This window comes from Trichechus manatus, unplaced genomic scaffold, assembly GCF_000243295.1.
Source record: "Trichechus manatus latirostris isolate Lorelei unplaced genomic scaffold, TriManLat1.0 scaffold00110, whole genome shotgun sequence".
NCBI classification, from domain to species: domain Eukaryota; kingdom Metazoa; phylum Chordata; class Mammalia; order Sirenia; family Trichechidae; genus Trichechus; species Trichechus manatus.
This window is the reverse complement of record NW_004444046.1, coordinates 5,097,777-5,117,435: the sequence shown is the minus strand read 5'-3', so window position 1 is coordinate 5,117,435 and position 19,659 is coordinate 5,097,777. Positions and strand designations below refer to the sequence as shown.

General features: G+C 42.8%; 1 protein-coding gene across 1 annotated transcript; it reads right to left on the bottom strand.

Annotated features, from left to right (window-relative positions):
- Positions 1-5,878: 5,878 nt before the first annotated feature.
- Positions 5,879-18,785, bottom strand: CLDN11 (claudin 11). The gene is made up of 3 exons (XM_004383460.1): positions 18,361-18,785; positions 14,293-14,457; positions 5,879-6,111 (listed from the first exon to the last, which is right to left on the bottom strand). Exons 1-3 carry the CDS (start codon positions 18,584-18,586, stop codon positions 5,879-5,881), a joined length of 624 nt encoding a protein of 207 aa, XP_004383517.1. The 5' UTR covers positions 18,587-18,785.
- Between the last annotated feature and the right edge of the window lie 874 nt (positions 18,786-19,659).

Sequence of the window (19,659 nt, the reverse complement as noted above, 5' to 3'; positions counted from 1 at the left end):
ACATGTTGTGGGGTTGTTAACCAATGTCATAAAACAATATGTGTACTACTGTTTAATGAGAAACTATTTGTTCTGTAAGCCTTCACCTGAAGTACAGTAAAAAATAAATTAAAAAAAAATGTTCTCTACATATTGTGTTTTCAAAAGCAGCTTGCAAAACTATATGTAGGGTATATTAGAGATTTTGTTTAAAATAAAAATGATAGGCTGAGAATATATATGAAAGAAACTAATACTGGTACTCTAGTGATGACATGATGGGTAATTTTTTTTATTATTTATATTTTTTTACCAGTGTTCACATTTTATATAGTGATTATATATTACTGAATAGCTGTGTGATTTAGACATGTTACATAAGTTCTCTATGTCTTAGTTTCTTTATCTGTAAAATGGGAATAATAGTAGCCTCTAACTCGTAAGTATTATATAAAGTACTAGGACTGTGCCTGGCATAGAGTACGTTTTCAGTCAATGTTAGCTATTATTATTACTTTTACAATCAGAAAAAAACATGACTTTTAAAAACTAAGCCTGCCAGGAAACTTCCAGAAGCCAGTTTAGTGCAACCCAAAAGGATATGAGTTAGAAAGAGGTAATGGATGGCCCTAGGCACCAACCCGGTAGCCATATTTAATATATGAGCAGGTTTTATTGCCCTCTCTCCATGCCTAGGACCCAGGCTAAAAGGTGAGGAAGTAGCCCCAGACTCAAGGCTACAGGGGCCAGTGCACAGAGTTGCTAGAGACTACTGTTGGCACACCTCCCTGTCCTTCAATTATCCAATATACTCCTGGTTCTCCCCACCTTCCCTATGTAAGCCTGTTCTCAGGAAAGGGAGAAATGTGGTCTTTCACAACTAAGATGTCCAGGACTAATAGAGCTTAATGTATGGTTCTCCAGGAGCTGGACAGTGGTATACTGGTAAATGTTTAATAACTGGCTGAGAAGAGTGTGTGGACTGGGGGAGGGGGAGCCTGACTTGTAGCATTTGCTGATTTCTGTAGTATAAATATCCCCACCATGGCTGATATCACATGACTAATATATCAATAGTCAATTCCTGAAAGTCAATAATCGGCTTTCATGAGCCAGTTCTAGTCAACTCCAGCTGTTTCTGTTTTAATGAGAAACAAAATCTTTACGCTGAAAGAATGATTCTATGACAGTGGTATTGGCCAGAAAAGCTCCAGAATTATTTTGAAGGATAAAGAAACATCCCCAGTATCTTCTAGGAAAAAGGCATCTTTATTATGCGTATGGCCTATGAATCCTAGACCTTCCAAAATACACAGTTGCCATGGAGTCGATGCCAACTGATGGCAACCTCATGTGTGTCAGAGTAGAACTGTGCTCCTTAGGGTTGTCAATGGCTGATTTTTCGAAGTACATCTCCAGGCCTTTCTTCCAAGGCACCCTCTGGGTGAACTCGAAACTCCAACCTTTCGGTTAGCAGCCAAGCTTGTTAACAATTTGTACCACGCAAGGATGCCCCTAGACCTCAGAGCCCTGCTATTCAAGGTTGAGTCTAGGATCAGCAATATTTGGAATCCCCTGGGAATGTGTCAGAAATACAGAATCCTGGGTCCTCACCCAGACCTGACCAATCAGAAGCTGGATTTAACAAGATCCCCAGGTGATCTACGTGCACATTACAGTTTGAAAAGCACAGCTATAAATAACTCAACATAAGTGAAGAGAAATAGCCATTTTAATTAAAGAAATTCCCACTTGTTACAACTGGTTGCTCTTTACTATTTGAAAGATAACTTTAATATAAAGAGTAAACAACCCTTACCTTTCCAATCCCCTAGAAATGTCTTAACATTTCCACATTTTTCTTTTCAACAATGGAAATGGGTCATGGAGCAGTGACAAGTCCCTCCATCTCCACTCCCTCCCCCTGCCACAGGGCCACAAAGCCTGGGCTCTGAGATTCTGCAGGAGGTAGAGAAATATAGATTCCTCAAGAGCTGCTATTCAAGCCATAAGCAGCATGTGCCAATGTTCCACCCACAATCCTGGTTCAGTCTCCATTAAGCTGCACATCTGGCTGTCACATACTCTTTTGTGGGACCATCTCAATGGCCGCACTGATGCTGCCTCTCCCCGGGCCAGCCCCACAGTGGCCTCCCTGTCCTCCCAGCATGTGATGTCATGAGCATGGGTGTCCTGCCAAACATTTAAGATGTTGCACTTCACATAGTGTACATTGTATAGAAAAACACTAGTACGCAGATAAGACACACACACACACACAGGGCAAGATACAACCAAACCTTGTTCTATTGTTACACCAAACCACCAGTTCAGTACAAATATGTAACTTGTATTCTTTAAGGCCACGATCTTCTCTTTTTTTGTTATCACTTAGCAAGTATCCCTACATTAAGAGATTTCCTTGAAGCATTCTTTTCTCTAATTTGGTTTTCATCAAATTCTTGGAAAGCATGGTTCATTTTCAAACCAAAGAACTCTGCAGATATCTGGTCTCTTCAGAATAGACCAAAAAGGCAGGCAGGTAGGGTAGGGGGGAATCTTGGGGTACCTCAAAATCATCTCACCTTCGATGACCATCCAAAAGGGAACTAGGAAGGCTGTTAGCTGCACGACAGGAAGGCAGTGAGAAAGAAGTCCTTCTGATTCCTGTTCCTCAGAGTGTGGTGTAAAGACCACCTCATCAAAGTCCCCTGGGTGCTCAGTAGAAATGCAGATTCTTGGGTCCTGACCCAGATCTACTGAGTTAGTCCCTGGGGGTGAAGAGGAGAACCTGCATTTTAAGTGACTCCCTAGTATTCTTAAATTGAAGAACAAGGGCTTTGGAGTTGGGTTTAAATCCAACTCTAGTCCTATACAGTGGCTATGTGACCTTGGCAAATAACCTGAACTTTTTACGTCTCCTTTTCCTCATCTATGTAATGATGACTGCAGTAGAACTAAATCTATCAAGTGCCTGGCACAAACAGATCTCAAAAACATGAATTCCCTTTTCCCTGTTATTCCGGTGGAGTACTTTGGGTCTTCCATTTTATAGGCGAGTGGAGGTCAATGTCTTCACCTGGCTGAAAAAAATTTTTGTCACTATACTCACTAAAGTCTATTAGAGCTCCAAGAGCAGATAAAATAATCAAGACTAAACAAACCCTCTGAGGCAGAACCTGTTTACAACTGTGCTGTCTAATACAATAGCCATCAGCCACATGTGGCTATTGAGCACTTGTAATGTGACTGGTACAAATTGAGATATGCTGTAAGTGTAAATAATTCATCAAATGCCAAAGGCTTTATACATTAAAATACCTTATTAATAATGATTACATATGGAAATGATGACAATTTTTATGTATTGGGTTAAATAAATTATTAAAATTCATTTCATTTGTTTATTTTTACCTTTTTTAATGTGGCTACTAGAAAATTTGGAGTCCTTGGGTGATGCAAATGGTTAATGCACTCGGCTGCTAACCTAAAGGTTGGAGGTTCAAGACTACCCAGAGGCACTTCAGAAGAAACACGTGGGAATCTACTTCCAAAAAAATCAGCCATTAAAAAACCTATGGAACACAGTTCTACTCTGACACACAAGGGGTCACCATGAGTTGGAACTGACTCGAAGGCATCTCCAAAATTTAAAATTACATGTGGCTCATGTTATATTTCTATTGGACAGTGCTGTTCTAGGAAACAGCCACCTCTCCCTCAAACTGATAACAAAAATTAACACGGGAGTCATAACCTCCAAAAAGTGATGCCCTAATTAACTAGTCAGGCAAGTCAGCTGAGAGATTTTGGGTCTCTTTTCTTGTGCTGTAGGGAAACATGGGCCTCAGGTAGCAACCCCCTCACGTGAGAAAGCAAGCAGCGGCCTCAGGGAAGGAGGCACGTGAGTAAAGATGACCCAGTCGAGGAGGGGAGAGCTACTTGGGGCTGCTTCTGATACAAGCTGGTGGTTGTGAGGGGCACAGGAAAATGGGGACCTAACGCCTTACTTGCTCCCTCACCCCAGAATGCCTTTTGCCCCATCCATGTTCATAATCGTTTTGCCCTGACAAGTTCTTATGAGGTAGGGAGAGCCCTCCAACATAATCACGTGACTTGTGTCCCCACAAAAACTGTATTAGAGCCAAGCAAATATTTTGGTCAATATGCCGGTTATCTTTTCTGTAAAAGTAATTTAGAAAAAGTTTCCACTTGGGTATAATCCACTAATGTACACAGATGTCTGCAAAATGACTAGCTTAAATGGATATTTCCAAAGAGGAAATGTTTTCCAATTATTGTCCTATCAGCTAATGAAATTAGTATTTTATTTGGAAAAAGTCTGCCAAAATAAATTGTAATCTGTTTTCTTAGAGTAGACCCATAACTTGACAATTTCTGGGAGAGAAAACATGCAAAAATCAACTCAAAATTTGTCCAAAATTTCCAAACATCTCTATGCATAGGTTTGAACTAAATGCATTTAGATATTATTACTTAAAGATCCAACAAAATGGGTTTGTTTTATACTTTCCTTTATACCTAGCCAATTCCTTTACTAAGTGTTCAAAGTAGATGAAGGAGTTTAGCTGTATAATGCTTGAAACTTGGTTTCTGATTGCTGCCCATTTATAGATGGGCATACTCTGAAGTCACTCCACTTGGAAAGAAACCCAAAGAGCATCTAGGTTACACTTTTATAACCACAAATTATCACCACAATGTAGTGAATAAAATATAACTTTTTAATTATTCAGAACAGTGCAGAACGACTTGTTCTTGGACAGGTTCCCTGTAAATTACCAGTAATGAAATTAAAAAAAAATAAATACATGATACCTCTGAATACAACAGAAGATTGGAGGCCAGTTTTGTAGTGTTATTTTATTGCACAGGTTTCATTTAAAGAACAAAATGCACCATCAGTGTCTGGAGAGTCTGGGGGTCTCTGATACTGATATACCATCAGTGTTTACACCCGTAAAGCCAAATTCAACAGTACAATGTATGTTAAACAATATCATTTCGAGATGACTAGAAGAAGGAAAATAGAGAAAGGTGGCAAACAGTTTAAAAATGTGTTACATTGAAGCATATGCAAGTGTAAGATTAAAAACCACATCATACAAACCTGGAAATCAAAAACGCTTTTGTGGAATGTCAGTTAAAGTTACACTCACTTGTACTGTTATTGGTTGTATAATTAAAGTCTTTGTGGTTCATTTCCTTCATATCGATGAATTGAGGATTTCAGGAAAACCATAGTTATAAAAATGATCAATCTTGGAAAAAAGTATGTACAGATAAATGTAAAATTACAAACTAAAAAATATCCCCACCCCTTTCCCTCAACTTACAAAAGTGAAAATTTCCCATGGAGGGAAAGTTCCACGATTCCCCTCCCTCCCCTGCCCCGATGTCCCCAATTCTATCTTTTTCTAAATCTTATAACTAAATGACCTTGGAGCTGAAGAGCGGGGCAAAAACAGAGAAGCATCTTTATGAGGCTCTCATTGTCATCTGTAACAGTTTGAAAAGTATCTTTTATTTCTCTCCACCCTCAACTCAGCAATGTTTGAAAGCCATTTAAAATTTAAAGAGAAAGAAACAAAATATGTACTTTTTTTTAAAAGAAAAACAAAGGACTGCCCAAGACAAGAGATAATAGCGGGCAAAACCATGAGAAAAATGTGTGGGCATTATCTGAACTAGAGATTTCTTTTAAGGCAACAAACGTGGGAAGGGGTGGGAGGTGAAGACAACAAAATGCCAGGATGCTTTTCCAACCTTTGGCTTTGGCGCCTGGCAGAAGAGCGGGCTTTCACCCTGTTGTGGCAAGCAAACCCAGGGCCACGGGCCCAGGATCTACAGCACCTCCCTGGGCAGCCTGGCAGCATGCTTATACATGGGCACTCTTGGCATGAGTAGGGGAGCTGGAGCCCGAAGAGTAGTAGAAACGGTTTTCACCAAATGACTGGGCATCTCCAGCGCAGCAGACGATGACACAGCCACCCACGAGGCACAGCACAGCTCCAATCCAGCCTGCGTACAGGGAGTAGCCAAAGCTCACAATGGTGGTTTCACGGTGGGCACACACAGGGAACCAGATGGTGGCAACCATGGCACAGAGAGCTGGGGAGACATGAAGAGGCTGTAAGTGGCATGCCCATCACACATCAAGTGCAGCCAGGGGGCCTCCATTCACTCCACATACACCCACTTCTCACTCCCAGCCACCTCCAAAACTCTCAGTACACAGCCGCCTGCTCCCCTGGTCACCTGAACCTAACGGTTTGCACCCACAGAATAAACTGAGCAAACACACGTGTCGACTTTTGGGTCCTTATTTTTTTCAAGAGGTGGCAGAGACAAAAGAATGCCAATGTAGAAAAATCTAGAAATGGGTCACTTAAGTCCAAAAAGTATTTATTTATTTTTATTTGTATAGCTTGACTTTATATATCTATACTTATAATTCTATCATTACATTTACCTAATTGTATTATAATTATCTCTTTACATGTCTATCTCCCATTCTAGTCTATGAGTTCCTGGAAGGCTGGAGCCATGTCTTACTTGGTGTATAAACTCAATAGCTAGCTCTGTACCAAGCACGTAGTATGTGCTCAATGCATACTAGTTGAATGATCGAATGACCTGAGATATTCAGGGATAAGAAACAAAGTGTCCACCTCAGTTTTCCACTCTGTTTTTTCAGTTTGGTCAATTCATACTACAAAGACCTAAAGAAACTATGAAAATTTTCCTGCTGCGGTGAATACTGCTAGACATAAATGGAGTATCAGCTAAGAGTCTGAGTTTGTGTTACGCTGTTCACAGTCACAAAATCCCAGCACGTACATGAACAATCTTGAAGTAAAAGAATTCATTCATTCAAGGATTTTATAGGGATAATATTTGTTGTGCTGGGTCACAATGGTAGAACTTTATGGTTTTGTATCAACTGGTCTAACTTTCAGATTTGTTTAGACTTTACAGAATAAGATAAGAAATAGCCCCTAGAACCCAAGGTTGAGTAAGAACAGTGTTAACATGTAGTGGGGTTGTTAACCATTGTCACAGGGCAACATGTGTACTAACTGTTTAATGAGAAAGTATTTTGTTCTGTAAACCTTCATCTAAAGTGAGAATAGCAGCACAACTGGAAGAACGTAATCGATGTCACTGAACTGTGCATGTAGAAATTTTTGAAACGGTGTATCTTTGGCTGTGTATATTTTCACCAAGAAAGAAAAAGGTTGAGAAGGGAGAGGGTTGACATGTCGTGGGGTTGTTAACCAATGTCATAAAACAATATGTGTACTGACTGTTTAATGAGAAACTATTTGTTCTGTAAATCTTCACCTAATGTACAATAAAAAAAAGAGGGGGAAAAAAAAAAGAAATAGCCCCTATATCATTTAGTTCTTCCATTCCTTCTAAGCAAAGTGGTATGTGAGACAGGACACAATAAGGACTTAAAAAAATATTTTTAAACCTCTAGACCAGCACTGGCAAATAGGGTAGCCACAAGCTACATGTAGCGATTGAGCATTTAACATGAGGCTAGCGAGACTGAGGAACTGAATTTTGAATTTTAATTGATTTTAAGTTAAATAGCCACCTGTGGCTAGTGGCAACTGTATCGGATAGCACAGCTCTAGACAAAGTAACTCCATTTAGTATCATCTAATTTCTCACAACTAAAACTATGAACAGGACAGAAATTCTAGGTAAAGCTTTAAGTTGGGTTGGCACTTGAAAGTTGGCAGACATTAAAATAAAAAAACAAGGATTGCAATTGTTAGCCATAAAACCTTCTACAAATTCAAGACATCGTATTGCAATGTCAGTCTGGTGTCTGACACCTGGGGTACCCCTGTCACTTTCAACTCAGCAAGCTTTCTCTGATTCTACTCATATTAAGTGATCTTCTAATTTACGTTTTATGCCCACAAAGAAGAAATAACATTTTTTCTTCAACAATAGCACTAAAATCTAACAGCTTTGTACATTACTTCAAAACGGAAGAAAAGATTTAAGTCTTACCCATCTTGAGAGACTTTTTAAATATCTCATTACATTTGTGTATACTTGTAACAATGGTTTTTGTTGACAGCAGACCCAGCCAACCCTCACAAGCTAGACACAGACACATCTAGACAGATGTGATTCCTATCCTCAAGGAACCTAAAATGTGTAGATGCCAAGTGGAAGTTAGAGGGAAGAAAGTGAATTTGGGGGCCTTGAATTGAATTTGGCTTTCTAACAGTCTAAATTCACTCTGTTAATTGTAAACTACTCACAGAATCAAGAAGTTTATGTAGATTATCTAAGAAGCTAAAATCTATCCATATGGAAATGGGATTCCTTTTTCTTAAAGAGTAAGCACAATCATGCTAGTTTCTGTAGTATTTTTGTATGTGATACTTTGAGAAGATATTTTCCTTCTGTGAACAGAATGTTCAAGAAGACCAGTGTTTATCTGAATGCCCCCCATTCCAGCCCAGGGCTTTCAAAACCTCATATACTGGGGAAGGACTTTTCTTTCTCTCCTTCCAGCCACAAATTCCAAGTGAGACACTCTTGGAGAACTACGTGGCTATTGCCGGAGTCATGCTCTCAGCCAGGAGCAGAGAAGGGGCTTCCTCTCTGTCGACAAGGGACAGAAAGCCTCTTCTGGAGTGTTTCTCTCAGAGAGAACTGCTCTAGATTAACCCACCTTTACATCCCTGGGCCCCAAAAGTGGGCCTTCAACCTGCTTCGGACAAGAACAGCCACCTAGCTAGGGCTTCCAAACACCCAGGTTTGTTCAGAGAAAAAAGATGGGGAGTGAAAAACTAAATTCTGTACAAAAAAGATTTAATTTCCAAACAACTGACTTGGTTCAATCCAATTGATCTTTCCTAGAATTAACTGGCTTCAAAACAGCTTATTGTTCAAATTAAGTATTATATTTTTCAATTGTTTTGTATATACACATATAAAAGAAAGCATTCCCCATATCTCATGTAAACTTAACCAACTTTCAGATTTGGTTTAGATTTTATAAGCTAATAAATTGCTTCTATGTATCATTTAGTTCTCCTCTTTTTAAGAAAAGTAACCAAACAAGGTCATCTTCACATGGGGAAAGAAATCAGGCTCAGTGTTCCAAAAGTAATTATCTGTCTTGGTTTTGAGTGTTTTAGGAATTTTGTGCAATCAATTTTATTCCAATATAATTCATTAGAAAAAAGGAAAATGTTTAAACATTTACACAATGAACTTCACAGGACTAGATAAGTGAACGGGTAGAGAGATGAACAGGTGAACCAATAGATGATGGACAGACAGAAGATGGATGGATGGATGGACGGACAGATAAGCAGTAGTCTCAATTCAATCCTACTTCCCACTTCACACATGTCAAAATTAACTTCTAAAATTATAAAGCCTTAATGTGACGTTAACATACTTAATGTTACAAGTTCTTTTATAACCCATGCAAAAACAAGGCAAATGATGCCAGCAGGCTCCTTATTTCCTAGTAGCTGAATGAACCCTGGGTGGAATTCCTGTGGCTCTCAAAGATGAACCACATCAAAACCACTAAAAAATGACAGACCGCCACACAACAAGAAGGGAAATGAGAGGCTCCCTGGAAACAGTGACCTTCAATTGAACTCAGACTGAAGAATGTTTAGAGACTAAAAAAGGAAGAATTTATTCCATTTCAACGCTGGTTTGCAGGGGGAAAAGGGATATGTTTTGACCAATAAAGTTAAAAATGCAAGTCATATCATTACCCAATTAAAAAATGTGAAAAAAGAACTGGCAAAATTTTTGACTTTCTTAAAGATATAGGAGAAAGTCTCAGAGATTTATTTCTCTGTATCTGTAGACCAAAAAAGAAGAATTTGTAATGGTTCTCTCCATTATTTGGGAAAAATAAATGAAATCATTTTTCTAAAAAGTCACAGTTACCCGTAAGGTAAAGAAAATTGAAAAAAGATAAATAGAAATTTCATTCCTTTTCTTTTTATATCATCTAAATTGATTTTTCAAGTGTTAAAAGTCTCTAAAAACAAGACGTGGGCATTTTAACATTAGATTTTTCAATCTATTTCTGCTATCTTCAGAAGATGAAATAGTTGACTGCACAAGGGGGAAAATCTGTCATTTGTGGTTGAGGAATAGAAAGTGAGATGTGGGGACAGTCATAGTGGAGAACGAAGAAGAGAATGAGGAGGAAGAGGTGGAGGAGGAAAAGGCAGAGAAGAGAAGAAAGCTTCACTGTGTAGCTCGAGATTCATCTGGTATCAGTCCTCTCGCAAATAGAATTCCTTGTTCTTCATAGAATAAAATAGCTTGCCTCTTTTGAGAACAAGTTTCAAATAACGTAATATAATGTGTTCCTCAGTTAGTAGAATACAACTTTATTAAAAGTTAATGATGATCTTGATGTAGCCAAACACTGAAAAAATTGGGGAAGACACTTTTAGAGCAATGAACTATAATCTCTTTGTGGATTAGGAGATACATGGCAATATATGGAGCTAAATAAATGGGATCAAGTTAAATAAAATGGACACAGTTGTTTGACTTTGAAGGTAACAACCCAATGAGAGAGAATCAGACAAGAGGCAGGGACTCCCTCCCACGTTTCTTCCTTCCTCTGATTAAGACCTTGTCTTTCAGGCTTTGTTACTTTCAGTACTAGGAATTGAAAGACCTTTTAGAAAGCATCCTTTCTAGCACAAAGCAATATTTTCTTCAAACTAAATTAAATTACTCTAATGGGTTATAATACTGGAAAAAATCTTCCCTGATATTATATCTGAGATTTGCTTCAAAAAATTTCTGGGCACTGGAGAAAATGCAGAAGGGTATAGATGAGGCAGATCGGTCAGGAATTAATTGATCATTGTTGAGAATGTGTTTGGGTTATGGGGATTCATTATATTATTCTTTCTACTTTGGTTTATGTTTGAAATTTTCCACAATGAAAAGTTTTTTTTAAATCCTTTTCCATTCAACATTTTACAAGCACTGAATACTTCTTCTGCAATCAACACTATTATACAATCTAACCTTTAGCTTTTTCCAAAGAAGCCAGTTAACACAACAAGCAATGACATTTCTAACAGCTACTGGCTGGAGTCATATTTATTTATAGTTCTCTTATAATTGGAAACTAGAAATATTTTTGTTTTTCTCTTTTTCATTTGTAATTCTCTAATATGTTAAGAAAACAGAGCTGCCAGAGCATATGCTCCTCTTACACAAATGACTTTTATGAAAATGTAATATTTACAACAATCATCAAGTCAATGGAATATTGGAGAACATTATTTTCCTGGCATGCGTTCAACATTTTTCCCTTTATTTCTATTCCACACATCATTATCGTTTTTCCTTTAATCTTTTTAAGAGCCAGTCTTGTGGTCATTTGCTAATTTAAAAAACATCACAGAATTTAGAGACAGGAGGGACTTCAGAAAGCAGTTAGTCCCTCCAATTTTACTGATGAGGTCATTGTAAGCTACAATGATACTAAGATACCACATCCTTTCCACTACCCATATGAAGTTTGATTTCTGCTAGGGATTTGCTTGTATAAAGCTAATGAGATTGGCAGAAGACTTTTCTAACTATTCTCTTAAAGTCCTGGGATGAAGGGTGTCACTGTTAATTTCCCCCAAGGACTCCCTTTCCCTGTAGGCCATCTGATCCCGTGTGCATGACAAGCTCGACTTGTCCAACATTTGCACACTCCCTTTATTTCACCATAATTTCAATATTAGCCTGTAGATTTCAAATGAAAACAACTTTTTCCACTACAAATAAGATTCCTTTGGCCAGAACGTTTAAAAGGAGGAGGAGAAGATGAAAGGACTACACAAAGGAAGGAAAGTACACTGCCCCTACCTTATCTCCCCAAGAAACACCAAATACAGTGCTTTCTAACAGCCCTGTGAGGCGAAGACCTGGCCATCTGCTCCATAAAGATTGCAGCCTAGAAAACCCTACGGGGCAGTTCTACTCTGTCACATGGGTTGCTAGGGTTGAAACTGACTCAACGGCACCTAACAAGAAGTTGGTAGTGAGGTGAGAATGAAAATGAATCAGAACTAAGCTTCCAGGTTTTCAATTGAGTAGTTCAGTGTGGCTTTTCATAACGGAATAAGCAGAAACTCCAACTATTTACCCCCACACTCTGGTCTCTACAAAGCAAACAAAGGAAATACTTCCATTATGCCAGCATGCGAGGTGGTGTTCTCAGGTACAGGTCATTGTCTCTCCTCACTAGTTCAATGGGTAGAGATGACCCCACAGAAATTAGACATGACTGGAAGAATATCCAATTGCCCCGGGTAGTTATTTTCTCTAACCAAGAACAACAGCAATAATAACAACCATTTTTTGAGCACTTACTATGTGCCAGACACCATGCTAAATAATTTGCATGCATTATTTTACTATTCTTAACAACCTGAGAAATAGATACTACTCTCCTTTTATAGAAAGGCTCAGAGATATTAAGTAACTGTCCCCCCAGTTCACACAGCTAGAAAGTGGTAGATCCAAGATTCAGTACACTTGGGTCTAACTCCAAAGCTAAGAACAATAAGATAAAACAATTTAGGGCATAAGAACCCTCCGTCTTGGCAGGGACTCTTTAAAAACCACAGAGAGATTAGCTCTTGAAGCCCCACACTGTACCCAGATCTGCAGCCTGCTGCTCCTGGGGCTACTCATCTGGCATAAGAAGCCAGCAGCACCAGGCTCCTATTCCTTCCTCCACAGCAGGAACCAAATCCTCACACCATTAAACTTCAACTGCTGAGAAGATAAAGAACTCACTTGTTGTACAACAGACATAATATTTTTTTAAGTTTTCAGAAAAATAATTACAGATTTTCAGGGTCAGGAAGGACTGATTTTAATTAATAGTGCTCTCACAGTTTCCATACCAGGACTGTGACATTTTTTCCAGTCCCCAGGTCTCCACACCCCAGTGTGGCCCTGTCCTCTTTGGAAAGCAACCACACCTCAGCTGAAGCACCATCTGGTGACCCCTAGGACCCAGCACGAGCCCAGTACTGGCTTCTCCTGGGGCAATGAGAGAAGCCAACCCAGAGAGACACAAAGGGAGCCTTCACTCTCTCTTGCTCCTCCCATCCACTGCCAACAGGAGGAAAACAGGGCACTTGGGCTCCGTTGTGAGAAGACCTAGAGGAGACCAGCAGGTGCCACACTTGAGACAATGAGCCTTACATTTCCAGAGCTAGCTCGTTCCAGTCAAAACAACACCCCACCCAAAGGCATTTTGCAGCAAGAGCTGCTGTTCTTAAAATTCATATCCTCTATTAGGATTTAGAACATGCTCATGGAATTAGCACTGAAAAGAAAAAAATGAACCACTGCAGGGACCAGAGCGAGAAGGACCCGCCGTAGGTTGTTAAAGTGAGCCCTCTATGTGCAGCATAAGCAGAAGTGAACAGGTACATGCCATTTCCCTCCAATCCATGTCCTGACTACCTTGTGTTCAAGTCTCAAGGCTCCTCACTAGGGTCCTTTGCTCTGAGAGATTCCTTCAGATGAGCAAACACCACACTCTAGCGAGATGTACAAGTACACTCAAGGCAGAGACTGCCTTTTCTTTCCAATGTCCCCAGTGACTACCATGGTTCCTGGCACACAGCAGGTGCTCAATGAATGCTTACTGAATGAACGATTGAATCAACACCTAGTGGTCTATCACTCTCAACTCCTGCTTTTCTCTTGCCCTCCTCTTTCTTTATTCTTTCTGTATACTTGATTGAGGTTGTCCATCCTGGCTGCACACAAGAATCACCTGAGGAGCTTTATTTAAAATATCTCTTTTTTTAAATATCTGCCTAGCCTGATCCCCTGAAATTCTGACTCAGGTGATCTGGTGTGGGCCTAGGCATAGATGTTTTCAAAAAGGGATCCCATCATGCAGCCTGGGTAGAGAGTCACTGTGTTAACTCTCTTTGTTCTGGTCCCTCTCTTAGCTATTTCCTGCCCTAAAAATCCTCTTCCTTTTTGTATTTTTGTTTATTTCCACGTTCAGTGACTCCTACAGACATGACTTAACACGCTGTGTAAACTGCCCAGGAAACATATCAGCTAGAAAGTGAAAGGTCCAAAGAGCTAAAGGGATATGGTTTGTGAGAGTGTATTCCCCAGAAGATTCACTTGGCTTCCTTTCACATGTCTCTTGAACTTCATGAAGCATCAAGCATAAGTTTTGAGAGGCATCAGGTTCACTCAGAGTTGGGGTACGGTAATAGAAGGCTGTCTTACCCAGCAGAATGAGCAAGACACCAGCCAGCTGGGCCCGCCTGTACTTGGCCACGCCAGGCTCATGGCCCATTCGGATGAAGGGGAGAACCGTCAGCAGCAGGAGAATGGCTGGGAGACCCAGGACGGAGGCCGCGATCATCAGGGCTCGGCAAGCCTGCACATAGCCTGAGAACAAGAGAGCAGACAGTGTGGGTTAGGCCATGGACCTCCTAGTTCCTGAACCCTACCTCATGGGAATTCAGCACCTCTTCCCTTCCACCCTCTTGCCCCACTCCAGGACTTAGAATGTGCTAAATATCGTCCAAGATTACTATAACTTTTTAAGTGTAGTTCAACTTTAAAGTGACTCAGCAACCAAAAAAGGGGGGTTGAGGGTCAGAGAGACTGAATGTGGATCCCTGGCTTAGATCACTTGGCCAAGCTTCCAGGATGAAGGGGCCAAGAATCCATTTACATCATTACATCACCTTGGCAAAGTTTCAGATGAAAACTCAAATCTTCCAGGAAGCCCTCTGTGATGGTCTGTGTTGGTTCCAGTTTGTTCATATGCTCTACCTGTGTGACCATGGGCAAGTTACTGAATTGTTGTGTCTTACTTTCCTCATCTACAGAGTGAAAATACTAATAGCACCTACACCTCTCTAATAGAATTCTACTGAACATTAAATTAGTTAATTCATGTAGTGCTTAGAATAGTGCCTAGTACGTGCTAAGCACTCAGAAAGGGTTAGCTATCATTGTTGTTAGCTCTCATGGCCGCCCCAAGAACAACAGAACAAAATGCTGCCTGGTCCTGTGCCATCCTTGTGATCCATTGCAGATTGAATCCTTATGACCTACAGGGTTTTCATTGACTGATTTTCAGAAGTAGATCACCAGGCCTTTCTTCCTAGTCTGTCAGTCTAGAAGCTCTGCTAAAACCTGTTTAGCATCGTAGCAACACACAAGCCTCCATTGATAGACAGGTAGTGGCTGCATAGAGCCACATTGGCCAGAATCGAACCTGGGTCTCCAGCATAGAAGGCGAGAATTCTACCACTGAACCACCACTACCCCCCTTACCTATTACTACGAGTGTGATTGCTCTGTGCCAGCACAGCGCTCTTATCTCCAGGGGTACTCGGTGATTTTGGTCCCAAACCATGTGTATGACTAGTTGGTGGCCCTAAACTAGATTAAGCTGAGATTCAGACTTCTTCTCTTTGATATCTCCCCCAAAGGCTGTGTCCTCGTGAATCCTGCCCTGCCCCCTATAGAAGGTCAGGCTCCCTCTCCTGTCACCCCACGGGGCCCTGGGCATGCTTCCCCAGGGTCCTCCTCGCACTGCACAGTGGCTGCTTAAACAGCATCTCTCCAGGCCCCAGACTCCTGGGAGGCAGATGCCTGCCTTGGTCTTCACAGAGTTAACACAGTGTCCACAACAGAGGCTGTAAACAAGCAATTCTAAATGAAGGAATAAATGAGCTGAATAATAAAAGAGTGAAGCAAAACTACCCAAAATTTATGCTGCCAAATATCAACTTTATTAAGAAACAGATTACAATATGTGCAATATATATGTAGAATAAATCTGACAAGATACTTTTAGAATATCACAGTTTAAATGTATTGTATCACTTTTAAATTTATTGTTTCTCATAAAACACCCATTCCCAAAAAAAAAGAGTTGCATTTATTACTCTCCCTTTTCTGCTCAGAGGAAATGAGAGCTAGTGGCCTGAGCGAGGCAGACTTCATGGCAAAGCCTAGAAAAGAGCCCTACTTCTGTATCACACACCAGGACACCTCATAAGACCAGCCTGCCTTGTGCACCAAGACCCGACTTCAACACCATCTCTTAGTAAGAGACATTTTGCCAGAATTCAAACAGACTCCTCAGGGCTCTCTTTCAAAAGCTTTCCATCTCGACATCTTCAGAATTAAGGATAATCAATCAGTCAAGCACCTACTGACTTAAGACCCCTAGAGAGAAGCCACAGGAAGCCTGAGGCCTGAGCACAGCCCTCCAGCCCTGCAGCGTCTAGGATGGCAGGGCCCACACAAAGGAGATAGTCAGCTAGCTACCGCAGCTCCGAAATGCATGGCACAGGCTGTCCACGCACTAGGGTGCCAAGGCCATGTTCGGAAATCAAAAGATAAAGGCTGAGGTCTGCCCCCATCCCCACCCAAGGTATGAGGGAGGGGGGAAGCCAGAAGGATTAGGCCCTTCTTAAAACGTACTCCCCTCTAGGGTATACTCTGTGTCCTCTAAAAAGAAACCACTTGGCACTGACTGCTCAGTAAACTTAATTGGGGTGAAGGAAGCAGAGAGTAATTTTATGGTTCTGTCAAGGTTCCTACGACCCCATCCCTGTATGTTAATAATTATAGCTACCATTTATGGAACATCAAAAGAGGTTTACAGTTCTTATCTCATATAATCACCAAAACAACCCTGTAAGATAGAAGGTTGATTTGATTCTCATGTTTAAAAGAAGACAGCTGGGGCTCATAGAAGTTAGGTAACTTGCCCCAAATCACCCAGATTATCAGCGGTGGATCAAAGTCTGACTGAGGTCTATGAACACCAGCATTAACTAAAGCTGGACTGAGATCTGGTTCCCCCAACCTCAGTCATTCTGAAAGTTCCAAATGCACGAAAGGAGAGTGAACGCAGGACTGGCATGCCCCATGCACCCACTGTGTGGTCCAGGAGAGGATGCCAAGAGAATAAGATGCATCCATATCTCCCAGGGGCTTAAAACGCAGTGGGAGAACTTGACTCAGGAAGAAAGAACAAAAATCAAGATGAAATGTGCCCTGATGGGGCGAAGAGCCAAGTACTAGACAGCAAGCAAGGGCATTGACTCCTGGGAGCAATGGGAAAGAGGTGCAATGAGGGGAGGCTTAAAGAGGGAGCAGAGTCTCCAAGCAGCGAAAGCCTCTTCCTGGCGAGGGCACAGCGTGAAGGGCATCTTAAGGAAACTGGGGCATGCCTTTAAACTTGCGCGATCCCAAGATTCTTGAGACACCAAGGCTTGCCGGACCGACGGCACCCGTGCAGGGACCACGGTAGATTCCTAGAAGAAAACCCGAAGCGGCGCCCGCGAACTCGCCAGTCGCCCAACTGACTCGAGTTTAAAATCTGCAGTGAAACTGTTGCCAAGAATTTTTTCAACAGGTCAGCAAGCGAAGAAGAAGGGACCCTGGCAGCCGTCAATTCTTTCCTCCCTTCCCACTCCGAGACAGAGTTGGGGGTGGGGAGCTGAAGCAGGGAGACAGAGGGTGCGACCCTCAGCGACGCATCTCTCTCCCCGGCGCCCACTCGTCCCAGTCCATCCCCAGCGGAGAGAGGCGGGGAGGAGGAGGGTCATGGCAGCCCCTAGGTCGGCGAACCCCACAACCAGGGACAGAGTGCACGTGGGAAGGTGTTGAGGGGTTGGGGTGGGGGGATAAGACAGGCCCCGAGGCATACCGGAACCGACCTGGAGTTTACAAAACTGGGCCACATTGGACGTGAATCGCTTGGCAGCGATCCCAACGAGGCTAAGCGGGCCCTAGTCTAGCCTCACCGGTCCTACAAGGACCGGGAAACTCACCCTGCGTCTGCTCGGATCGCTGGAATGTTTCCATTTCACTCTTTCCTCCTCACCCCTGCGAGTGAAAACTAACCGTCAAGCAGGGTGCCTGCAGCAGGAGGCCAGGGCCAGAGGAGTGAAGTCCTTCTCATCAGTCGACGGTATGAAAATACGGGAAGGGGGGTGGGGGTTAATTAACGTGTATTGAGGTCCTACTATGTATCTGTCTCAATTCATTACATTCTCAAGGTGACCCTGCCAGTGGCCACTACTATTAGCCCAAATTCCAGATAAGGAAACTGAGACTGGCAGAAGTTAGGTTCAGGGCCGCCTAATTCCTCTACAACAATTTGGGACTGGTGGTGTCAAAAAGTTGCCCAAAGGTCTTCGAGCGCGTTTTCACCTTTCTATGAAAGCCGTCCAATGTCCCCTCCCCGGTCCACCCAGAGGATAAAGGTTCAGGGGCAGTAGCTTGCCAGCACAGACGGCGCGGCCCAGCCGGGGTCCTTACCCGGCAGGATGAGGATGTCCACCAGGGGCTTGCAGTGGTACAGGCCGGTGGCCATGACGCAGTCAGCCCACAACCCCTTGGAGCCCAGTTCGTCCAGCTTGCGGCAGGTGGGGATGGTGTAGCCGCAGGTCACCACCCAGTCATTGGTGGACGTAGTGACGATGATCCCAATCCAGCCCACGAAGCTCGTGACGAAGCCCACCACCTGCAAGCACGTGGCCACCATGGTGGCCGCCGTGGCGCCTAGTCCCTCACTGGCTGTGCCCGGGCCGCCGGACGGACGGCGCCTGCCTGGTCCTCCTCCCGCACGCGCGAGCCCCTAGCCGGCGACCGCCCGAGGCGCGGACGTTCCAGGCAGCGGTGGGGCGGAGAGACTTGAGAGCGCAGCTCCGACCTCGCGGCGGGCGATCCGCCGGGACAGCCGCTCAGCTGGGCAGCGCGCCCCCGCCCCCTCTTTAAACTCGGTGGCCCCGGCCAGCTAACGCCAATCAGCGGCGGCCCCGGGTCGAGCTGGCCAATCGCGGGGCGGGGGCCCGGGGTGGGGTGCTAAGGGGAGCGCTGTACCCGAGGGGGGCGATCAGACCGCCGGCCAGGGCTTGGCGGAGTGCAGTTACTGTGGAAAAGTAAAATAATTCAATCTAGACCCAAGCAGTGGAGAGCGCAAGGATGGCGCACATCAGAAATGAATAGTTTTGCTGCAAAATATTTCTTGCCGTCTTTGTGGTCTCTGTCTCGGTTTCGTTCCATCCCTGCTCAGTTTCTCGCTGCGCTTTTTTTCCTGAGAGCAGGTACCTTGGCTCCTCCAAGTGTGCAGGGTACAGCTCCCCCTCCGCTCATCAGAGGATGCTAGAAAGATGCCTCTGAACCTGACTGCAGGACAGGCTTGGAGCTACGTGTGTGTGTGTGTGTGTGTGTGTGTGTGTGTGTGTGTGTGTGTGTGTGTGTGTGTGTGTGTCTTAAACTGGAAGAATTGTCAAGAAGAAAGGCCAGGAGTATAACCCAGAAGCTGAGAATTGCCCTGAGGGAACAGACGCTAAGCATTCCATTCCCCAGTTACTGGTGGAAAAAAAAAAAGATACTTTCCCCTGGCCGAAAATTATCAGAGGCAGCCATAGCCATAATAATAGTGACAACAAAAGCAGCTCACGTTTATGTACTGGATGGTGCAAACAGTTAACAAGCTAGTTGCTAACCAAAAGGTTGGTAGTTGGAGTCCACCCAGTGGTGCATGAAAGCCTGGTGATCTGCTTCTGAAAAACTAGGCCCTTGAAAACCCTGTGGAGCACAGTTACACTCTGA

Coding starts and splice junctions, on each gene's coding strand:
- CLDN11 (XM_004383460.1), bottom strand. CDS start 18,586: ATGGTGGCCACGTGCTTGCAGGTGGTGGGCTTCGTCACGAGCTTCGTG. Junction 14,458..18,360: donor GGACATCCTCATCCTGCCGG/GTAAGGACCCCG, acceptor TCTTGTTCTCAG/GCTATGTGCAGGCTTGCCGA. Junction 6,112..14,292: donor TGTCTTGCTCATTCTGCTGG/GTAAGACAGCCT, acceptor ATGTCTCCCCAG/CTCTCTGTGCCATGGTTGCC.